The 11,205-nt window shown below is 37.4% G+C and overlaps 1 protein-coding gene across 1 annotated transcript; it reads left to right on the top strand.

Moving 5' to 3' along the window:
- The first annotated feature begins 5,902 nt into the window (after positions 1 to 5,902).
- hoxc11b (homeobox C11b) lies at positions 5,903 to 8,979 on the top strand. The gene is made up of 2 exons (XM_060910607.1): positions 5,903 to 6,617; positions 8,048 to 8,979. The coding sequence occupies exons 1-2, from the start codon at positions 5,921 to 5,923 to the stop codon at positions 8,278 to 8,280; spliced, it is 930 nt and encodes a 309-aa protein (XP_060766590.1). The 5' UTR covers positions 5,903 to 5,920; the 3' UTR covers positions 8,281 to 8,979.
- The last annotated feature ends 2,226 nt before the right edge of the window (positions 8,980 to 11,205 follow it).

The raw sequence follows: 11,205 nt of genomic DNA on the forward strand, positions 1-11,205 counted from the left end.
AAAGATGTTAAATCTTATTCTCTTTCTTTACTTAATTTTCTTCTAGTAGGTCTATAGGCTTGTGAGCGATGATGTTGAAGATAAAGATAAAAGTGTGAGATTCAATCAAAGTGTCGAAGCGCTCCGTGTTGGGAAAACATGAAAACCCGAGACTTTTTGTACTTGTGTTCATAAAAAAATAAAACGATCAAATTATCATCAAATCATTAGAACTTGTTCAAAAGCTGTGTGGAAATCCTGGTGTTCAAGAACATACTGAACAGCTTCACACTTCTAACTGACATCACAAGACAACTCGACTTTTCAAACATTTTTATTTTCTTAAATTAGCCTTAATTTCCTCTGCGATCTCTTCAGCGCTACTGGAGCGAGTCACAGCTTATACTCTTTATTTTTAAGAGTAGTGTCTCATGTCATATGTTTACGGATATTCAGTACACTCTCCGTGCGTGCGTGCGTGTGTTATAACTGTAAAACGTACACTAATTAATTACAAAGTTTGAATTAACGTAAATGAAGCGAAAACAGAAATCGTTTCCACTGGAGACCGGAAGTAATGTTTATCGTGATTATTAATGCTCGTTTACAAACTGAAAGTTATTTATTGTTGGTGGATAGAGGAAACAACAAAAACAACAACAACAACAACAACAACAACAACAACAACAACGTTTTTAAAAAGCGATGTTTAAAAAATAAATTAAAACCAATAAATAGATGAATTGTTAATAAAACATAAGAGGAAAATAGATATGACGTAAATAATAATAATAATAATAATAATAATAATAATAATAATAATAATAATAATAATAATTTTATGAGTATATTAGGGAACTATAAAAATACACACAAATACTAATATTTTAATCTTTTTTATTCTCTTGTAAGCATTTCATTATTTCAGCTAAAAGAGCACATACATTTTCAACATAAGATCATATGAAATCTAAAAAGTCTTTTTGTTTTCAGACTTTTACTCCTTCTTAAACTTAATATTTTTCCTTCTATAGCTGATATACACTCCAGTGTTTTTTAAATTGTATTTTGTTGATAATAATAATAATAATAATAATAATAATAATTATTATTATTATTATTATTATTATTATTATTGACAATTAGCGAATTTGCAATACAAAAACAATAACTGTGACTTGCACATTGGCTCTTATTCTGTATTTAATTCTGAAATTTCTAAACTACATTTCACAGAGTTTCATATAAAATGATGCTTTCTTAAATTTTCAGAGATAAATGCAGTCTCCTTTCAGGTGTCTCATCGCGCGCCATCGGTTATAACCTTGCACTTGAATGCTATGTGTCATCTGTAAAAATGTTCAGTTCTGGGAATTTAATTTAAAAACAAAAGGCGTCACAATCTGGATAAACTTAAAGCAGTCTGGAAACAGGTTAATTCATTCACCTTCCGGCACTGAAGGATCCTGGTTCGGGAGCATTGCATCACTTCTCAATACACAGAGGATAGAATTGCCGATGTACTCGTCTGTCTGTCTGTCTGTCTACAATCTGCAAATCGCTGTTATTTAAAACTGCAACTAATGTTAGCCGACTGCTATTATTAACTAATCCTCATTACTGGGGTTTAGTTTTCGTGTCCTGTTTTAAATAAATCACTGTACAAACTATAAACATGTAATTTAAACCTCTATAATTACCATTTCCTGAATATGTAATATGATTACAGTGATTGTGTTGTTATTGTTGTACAAATATAATTAATGAAATATTCAGGGTTTTATTGTCTACACTTTTCTTTCTTTTTATTTTTGTTTTTAAACTCTAACAATGGCCCTCGCTCGATTCGGCTTTGTGGTTCAGAGAACAACGCACTCGGTGATTTTAGTATAATAGCATTAGCGTTCAAAAATGTTATGAAATGAATACTTTGAGAAAATCTGTCAGATAAACTCACTAATCGCTGATACTGGGATTTTTTTCCCCTTCAGTCCCCGGTGTTGCGGTTTGTCTCTGTGGGCGGGAACGTGTATAAATTGAAGGTCAAGTTAGTTAAGAGCCTTATATGGAATAATGTTTTGAGAAAAGCCTTTTACCAAAAGAGTTCAAGCTCAACTTTTCCGATAAACCCATGCTGAGGTGTAAAGAAAGACCTGGAGCACCGGTGGTTTTGCATTTCGGAAGGAAGGAATTGTTTTGCGATGAGAAATGAAGATGTAATGTATGTAAAGTGATCGAGAAGAGCAACTTCAAACGCAGAGATCTGAGAGAAACAGTAGCGCTGAGGAAATTAAACCCCATAAAGAGAGGGACTCAATTAGGCCCTAATGCTGTAGGAAACAAAACGCAAAACGGATATTCGGTAAGAAAATACAGATACTATTTCCTTTCTCGTAAATCTATTTTATATATCAGATACCACGAGGGGAAAAACACGCGCGCGCTCATAAACACACATACTTTGCGGCTTGTCTTTTTTTTCGACCCTAAATTTGGTACAGGTAACTTACAGCCTCCTCACAGGCAAAGTTCATTTATGAGTCACGGAGATGTGAACAAAGGCCCGTTTTTTTAGATTATTATTATTATTATTATTATTATTATTATTATTATTATTATTATTATTAAAACTTATCTAAAGGCAAAAGAAAATTATCTCTCCATTTATTAATTCTATTATTCTATTCATATTGTGCACAAATTACCGTCTTGACTTTAAAATTAAAATTTTAATGGACATTACTGGCCTCTTTAAGCAATACGTCAAAAAAACAAGCAACATTATTATTATTATTATTATTATTATTATTATTATTATTATTATTATTATTATGGGGGTAGTACTAATGTAATAATTAATTGAACCGAAATGTAGTAATATTTATGATCATTTAAAAAAAATTCCACGTCACAAATACAATTCATAAAAGGAGCGATTTTGTTTAGTTTATATTTCCGAGTCACAAAGTAGCCTATATACAGCCCTATTCATTTGAAAATGTAAATTAAACACCAGTTTATTATGGTTTATTATGGGCTACAATGTTGTGAGAAAGAATTAAACCCTATAAAGCGCGAGTAAAAGATTGGAGACTCTTTATATTGTGTGAGTTCAGGTCTTACAGAATTCTTACATCAAATATTTGGAAAATTGGACTCTCTACTCATTTGTATGTAATACAATAGGATAAATAGGATGTGTGTGCGCGCGCGCGCGCGCGCGCGCGTGTGTGTGTGTCCATCTGTCTACCTAACTGTCTGTCATATTGTTAAAATAACTGTTATATAGCGATATAACTCTATATAGATCATATAAATATAACCCAGTTCGTGTTATACCTACCTTCATGTTAAGAATATAAAACAAACTCATGTTTTATATTCTATCTTTATATAGATAAATAGATCTATCACACACACACACACACACACACACACACACACACACACACACACACACACACACAAATATGGACCTGTGAAAAGTCACTAAACTCCGTTTATTTGGGATTAACAGTAAGATATTTATAGTTTTTAATCCGTTTAAGAGATTCGATATGACAAAAAAACCCATCTCAATCAGTAAGATGTGATTTTGTTCTTCTTTCCATGCCCACTTTTCTCCTTGTTTATGTATTTTAGATTCATTATTTGCTTGTAAGATTTCTCTATAAGGCCCCCACTTGGCTCTTTTGCTGGTGTTTTAGCCTTTTCACAGCTCATACAGGCGAGTTTAATAGCTTGGCTTACATCCAATTAAAATGATCTGAGCCATGAGGGGACAATAACACTGCTTAACACGCTCGCCACGTTTAAGGCTTGTTTCAGAGCCGATTTATGTGCGAATGAGGATTCTGACCACGATATCTTCACCGCTCCAAAGATTTGATCTGTTCACTCTCAATTAATTATTTTATTTTAATCTTCTCACGGACCCAAGAAATATATTTGGACAAAACCCTAACTGGATATTGCATGCATTTCGTAGAAACGCACAAGTCGCAAAATCTGCTTCCTAACATTCTTTTTTTTTTAAAGAAAAATACAATTATTAATGTTTGCAGATTATATATTTTTTGCAATAACACGTTTAAAGTGGCCTTTATTTCCTCGTGTACTTCGCACGGCCTTTCATGAGCAAATCATTTGCATACTTACTGCAAAAGAAACTTTTTCTTTATTTCATTTGCAAAAGCTTTGTATTCAGAGACTTAGAACCACACCGCTAACTTAAAGCTTGCAATAAGAGGATATTCTGAAACTGGAAAGGAAGAAAAAGAAAAAGCAGAGGATGGTGCTTTTGTTTTGGTCATGCTTGTTTATTCAGTTTGAGTGTTGTATTAACACAGTATTGGTGCAGACATCAACTCATCTTTCACTCACTGAAACTAAATCTATTTTACATCCCAACAGTCTGATGGTGTTGTTGCTGTGTCTTTTCTCTCGAACAACATTTAAACTGCCTCTATGAGTCATTTTACATTGGCTAGTTAACACATAATAAAAGAAAGAATAATGTTCCAGATAAAGCTTCAGTGATGTTTCTCACAATTCCTACATTCATAAATATCAACACAGTAAACGTTTAGATTTAATTTCACGTTTCTTCTCGTGCAAAAATACCTCTGCAACTATTTTGGCACTTTATGGCAGTCTTGTCGCTCACTAGACTTTAGTGGTCAAATTCAAGTGCTGTCTGGACAGCTGTCTGCTTCCTTTGTACTTGATTGAAGGCGTTCGAGGTTTTATCCACAGGAAAGTCTCCATTTGTACAAACAATTCTTCACAAAACACATTCCTTTTTTCTGTTAAATTATATATTTTTAAAAATTAGCAACGTTCACAAATGTAGTGAACTCACAACACGGTTTCTTTTATCGACGTGAAATCTGTGTATAAATATTTCCCCACAAGTCGAGCTCAGTAGGACAAAAGTCCTGTGTGTAACAGAAAAGTCAGTTATAGTTTTGCTTTTGCTTTACTCCCAACTCGCTCTGTTTCTGAATCTCAGGTCAAACTGGATTTGGCAGGTTTCTTATAATTAAGGCCGAGTGAATGTTAATTATTCATAACGTCAAAACAATGTTGCACGACCTTATGCCTCTAGAAGTATTACTCCACAGAAAAATATACTTGCCTCTTGCATTCTATGCCACACATAGCATGGGATTTATACAAGTCTAAAGAAGCTGTCATAGCCTATGTGGAATAAAGTGGTTTGCAAATCGCTTAATTCTGTCAGAAGAGACAAAAATTCTTATTGCAAAAGAAAAAGCCGTTGTAAATATGGTTGCAAAACTGGTAGTTGATTCGCCTAAAAATCCAAGAATAAGCTTCTTTTCTGAGTTTTTCTTCAGCTGGAGACTAAATAAAATAATACACTATGCACTCATCCATCGGCAGCTTGCACTTCCTTGTGATTATGCATCATATATGAGACCTACAGGAGTATAGCTGGAATATAGGTATAGTATTCCACATTCTCATATCACAGGCACTAATACACCGTCTATCTGCTACATGTGATATGAAATTTGCATTTACTGGAGCGCTATAACTGCGCATGTGCATAATATAGGTTCGATTTGCTATACGTTGCTACGATAATCACTGATTCTTCGAACATCGCTGAAGTCTTCTGAAAGCCGATAGTGTTCAGCTCTACCTCTAGAACTTAAAGAGAACCACTCCTCCACACGTTAAGCTTTTCCAAATTGATATACGACAATATATCTACTTTCGATCACGTGTCCTTAGGAGCGACTTTAGACGGAAAGCAAGCGCGCGTCATCTCGCATTCCCAAATTTTTCCCCCCTTTCTCTCGTCTGCGGTTCGAGTCCCCCCACCCACCACCATCACCACCAACTCCCCCCCACCCCCACCCCGCAAAAAAAAAAAAAAAATCCATCCGACTGGACACCGAGTGCATGAGTCAGGACGATGTTTAACTCGGTCAATCTGGGCAACTTCTGCTCCCAGACGCGAAAAGACAGAAGTACCGAGTTCGGGGAGCGGACGGGCTGCGGCTCGAGCCTCTACCTCCCCAACTGTGCCTACTACGTGCCCGAGTTTTCTTCTTCCTCCTCTGCGGTGTCGTCGTTTCTGCCGCAGGCTTCCTCGCGTCAGATCGCTTACCCGTACCCAACAAGCCTGTCTCACGTGCAGTCGGTTCGGGACGTGTCGTACGGACTGGATCCGTCAGCCAAGTGGCACCACAGAGGGAGCTACGCGCCGTGCTACGCGGCAGAGGAATGTCTTCCGCCATCGTCCTCCATGACGGAAATGCTGATGAAGAACGAGAGCGTCTATAACAACCACCACCACCACCATCATCATCCTCATCATCACCACCTTCATCAACAAGCCGGCACTAGCTTTTACCCCGCCACGGGAAAGAACAACAACGTCCTCCCGCAAGGTTTTGACCGTTTTTTCGAGGGTGCCTACGGAGGCTCCGTTGAGGACTGTGTGCAAAAAGAAGAGGACGTCAGCAAACCGGATCCGGCCGCGCGTTCCGACCCAGAAAAAGAGCACCAGCGCGAAGATGAGGATGAAGAGGACGAGCACGCCACCGCGACGTCGGGAGCCTCGTCCACGGCGGCGAAAGACGACGCCGCCTGCAAGAGCGAGCACTCCAGTAGGTATCCATCCGGCAGCTGTAAAGGGAGAGAGCACAGAGGAGAGAGAGACAGAATAAAAAGGGTGAAGGGTTCGAGCCCTGCGTTTCGCCGGCCAGATTTTACGTGCAGTTTTATAAGCATTCAAAGGATTTTATTATAACCTACAAAACCTATTTCTTGCAACAAGAAGAATTTTTACGACGGGAAAAGGGCTTTCAAAAGAAATAAACGATATGTTACACACGAACGTTGCTCTATGTGAGTCTGTGAAATTTTAAGAGCGAGCTGCTGTGACAAATGTTAACTTTGATCATGAACTTGCGCTATAGACATTTAAAGGGGATTTTTAAAGGAGACGCGGAGAGTAAAGGCAATTGGGCAGAACAGAGCTATTTAAACCTACATGCAGTTTCAGCTCAGTAATTGTATTTAAGGAGTTGTAGGGGGTTCTCATTGCATGGTGAGCTTCCACTTGTGAAAGTGTGTAGCGCGTTTAACACACCCTTCCTCATTAGTGTTGGAACGGCGTCCTCCATCTCAGACAAACACGGTGATTAGTGATTTAAAATAATAAAAATAAACACACCCTGAGGGCATGGTACATCTGAGCGTTTCTGCTTTATAGATGAGGAATGAACCGAGTTTAGAACAAAAAAAAATTCGCCTTTCCATTAAAAATAGAGACGTGATAAAGTCAGTGCTCTGAAAACCTCATCCAGGCCCTGACTGAGCTCTCAACTTCCATCCTTTCACTGATCTGGATATGTTCGGGCTGATGATACACAGCTATTTGTAGTATGCATGTTTTATCAGTCGTCTTATGATACTTGAGGGGATTTTATTTCACCAAGATGTTAAATAATAAATAATAAATCACAGCGTAAGGTGCTTTTCAGTTTGTAACCCTGCATTTAGTGTTAATGTTAGCTAGCACACGTGTGTTAATGATTTGTGAAAAATAAAGACCCAGAGTAAAGATCGATTTTCTGAAGTACGACAGATATCTACACCCCGAACCCAGCATATCTATCTATCTATCTATCTATCTATCTATCTAGTATAAATCGGTAATAAACCGTCCACATTACAGATGAAGTGTAAGGTTGGTTACTGTACTGTTCCATTTCCCCTCAGCAGGAAATATAAATTATTAATCATCAATAAACAGCCAGTTTAGGTATCTAGTAATCAGGTTTATTAATCTTCTCCAATCACATTGCGGAAGAACTGAAAAATGTAAATGTGGTGTGTTTACATGTTGCTCTTCTTGGTCGTGGTCACCAGCAGGAAGGAAAATACAGAGCCTTTAGCACAATGTGGTTTATTTCTTAATGACCTTTGACCTAGGCCGGGTTTTTTGCGATTTATTTGGTTATCCCCACCCCCCGTCCCATATAATAAAATTACTATTTCTTAAATAATATTTCTTCTTTCTTCAAATGTTAAGGTGCCACTCGGACGCGGAAGAAGCGATGCCCTTACACCAAGTTTCAGATCCGGGAGCTCGAGCGCGAGTTCTTCTTTAATGTTTACATCAACAAAGAAAAACGGCTGCAGCTCTCGCGCATGCTGAACCTCACCGACCGACAGGTGAAAATCTGGTTCCAGAACCGACGAATGAAAGAGAAGAAATTAAGCCGAGATCGCCTGCAGTATTTTTCCGGTAACCCTCTTTTGTGAACTGTGTTGTTGTTTTTTTCTCTCATGTCCTGGATATTATCATAATTCCAAAAAAAATTCAATGCAAAGTTGAATCGTAATGAAGACAGAAGCTGATTTCAGTACTTGGTTGTTGCATAGCTACACATAAGTTGGGACTTTTATGGACGTATGACGTTTTTATTTTTTCCAGCATCTCTTGCTTTAAAATAGCATCATCTTCAGCATAAATGATGTTAAGAGAGTGAGACCTAAAGAAGGCCATTTCCATCATGTAAAAAACTCCTTTTTCTAATAAAGAATTAGGATCCAGCGAAGCGTCCCATCAACTAGAACCATTTTACTCTGAATTGCCCTTGACTTATTGTAATCGATGAAGTTGTGATTGTATCTATTATTATTATTATTATTATTGACTTTATTTACAGGTAAATGCCCATCTTTGAGACTATGCAATATGATTAATCACCATTGTGTATTATTACTCACTGTAAATATGTACTTGTTTATTTTTTCTTTTATTTTCTTTTTCATTTGCATTATCCATGCTAGAGGATGGGAAAAGGTCGAAGCGAAGCGAAGGCTGCAGGGTTTTCTATTTTTATCCCATTGTAAGCTGTTGTTTATGCTAGCTGTTTACGTGTTATGCGGTGAAAAGGGGGAGGAAACGTTGAATATATGCATATGCAAAGTTAAGAATGTAATAAAAAAAATTAGGAATTGAGTTTCCTTCATTGAAGTCAACACATAACTTTTCCTTAAAGCTGCAATTCGGAACATTTTGCTTAGCTCTATACATGACGCTCAAATGTCTCATATCGAGGAAAGATCAAATAGCCTACAAGAAATTCGAGGCAAAGGAATGACGTAGCTGTGGGAATGAAATGTCAACAGCAATGTGCAGTGGCTCCACAAACTTTTTTCCCCCTCAGAAATTGTCTCAGAAAACAAAGCCAAAACAAAAAAGGATTTAAATGTTAAATGTTAAGGGACATTAAACCCACTCCAGCCTGTAATTGGAGAATCAAAGAGCGTTTCCTCTCGCAAATCAACGCGAGTTGGGAAAGTTTGCTTTTTGGCAAAATTATACCAGCTACAGTCAATTAAGGTTTGATTTCTAATTTGTCATCTTTGTGCAGCCAGACGGTTCATCCTACTCTTGTTGTTGTTGTCGTTGTTTTGATGAAATGTCTGCAAAGCATTAAGGAGAGCGGATTTGTTTGTAGTCCAGGTATGACCCTCACATATAGCCTGAAGAAAACACGTGTGTGTGTGTGTGTGTGTGTGTGTGTGTGTGTGTGTGTGTGTGTGTGTGTGTGTGTGTGTAAAAGCCTAGAAGCAAGCTAAGGGTGGGCACTAAAAGAAATTTCCAGCGGTCATTTGAAAACACGTCCAGTCTAGACAACGTCGTAAATGCACCGGCACTAAATTGTATTTTTTTTCTCTTAATTGCACCTTCTGCTCGAAGGAGTGAGATTCCTTCCGCAGTTAGTTAGTTGGTTAAATAAATAAATAAATAAATAAATAAATAAGGAGGTACCATCCCAGAGACTAAGATTATGAAACTACTGATATTTTCCGTTTTAAATAATATTTTATACAAGTGGCTTTTTGAGAGAGGGACATTTTTCATTGTCATTTCACACAGAAAACTATTTAATCGTTTTGGCTTTCGGAAGAAAACTATGCTGTGGTGGATTACACATCCCTGAAAACCGTGTGTGTGTGTGTGTGTGTGTGTGTGTGTGTGCGCGCGCGCGCGCATGTCTGCACATTTCACCATGTGTTCACCATTACCACATGCTCACCACTACTTGGTTGAAGAAGGGCGTATTTTTTGTTGTTGTTGGGTTCCAACTTTATACATTGGCTGATTTTGTTTCGATTTATCTGGAAATACAGGGACTGTATAGGACGTGCTTGAAGTCCACGCTATTTCAGAACACAAATTGCCTTTGAACTTCCGTGAAGTCAAGGCCAACACCTTTCACCCCCCACCATAAAGCGCCATCTAAAAAACCCTTCTACTGGTGTTGAATGGGTGAAAGACCAATGTGACAAATAAGCAAGACGAGACAGAGAGAGAGAGTGAGAGATGACGTGTTCAAAAGAAGTGAAAACTGACCAGTTGTGTCCTGCTGGAAGTCAGGTCAATCATTTACATCTAATTTTGAATTTCTAAACAATGAATAAGTCCAATTATTACAATGAATTCCAGTATAAAATGCACAGTCCATTTTCGCCTAATAACTCATACAACTTACAGATGATCACAAACTTAATTCGCCTTAATTAACTTAATTAATGGTCCTAAATTGGGACCAGCAGAACCCATTAACAACACCATCAGGATTTTACATTTATATTGCTTAAATTTTAATATTCACAATAATTTAAAAAAAAACAGCAATAGCGTGACAAATTATGTTGCTCCAACTGTGATCCAAAAAAAGCCTCCTAAAGGCCCCCCAAAAATCTTGTATGTGTCTTATAAATGTCAAGATCATCTTGTCTGGATTTTCAAAGGGTTTACTAAACATTCATGACTCACGAGCTACAAACCCAGGCCAAAAAAGCATTTTAAGGCTGTGGAATATAATTCAGTAGAAATATGATAAAGTACTTTGTCATGCTTATTTGATATCGCCTTACTACAGAGTGACCATATGACACATTAAGCCAAGAGAAACTTAGTCTTGGATCGAAGCCTCTAGATCTATGCTGAAGTGTTGACATTTGGAGTCTGCCAATGGTGAGACACAAAATAAGGGCACCACATTTAAATCAATAGTTTTCCAAATCCCAGGGCCTCATGGACCAAATGGTAAGAGCCTGGATTCAAATTCCCACAGAGGCTGTGAAAGAGCTCATTGCACATCTGGCTAACATTCATGTGAGGTAGATGGATCATGTATCAACTTTGAATAAAGCCATCATCGTAGTACT

The sequence above is a fragment of the Neoarius graeffei genome, chromosome 26 (genome assembly GCF_027579695.1).
Source record: "Neoarius graeffei isolate fNeoGra1 chromosome 26, fNeoGra1.pri, whole genome shotgun sequence".
NCBI classification, from domain to species: domain Eukaryota; kingdom Metazoa; phylum Chordata; class Actinopteri; order Siluriformes; family Ariidae; genus Neoarius; species Neoarius graeffei.

Bases quoted from the DNA above. Each gene is read 5' to 3' on its own strand.
- hoxc11b (XM_060910607.1), top strand. From the start codon at position 5,921: ATGTTTAACTCGGTCAATCTGGGCAACTTCTGCTCCCAGACGCGAAAA. The intron at 6,618-8,047 runs GTAGGTATCCAT...TCAAATGTTAAG, and splicing joins CTGCAAGAGCGAGCACTCCA to GTGCCACTCGGACGCGGAAG.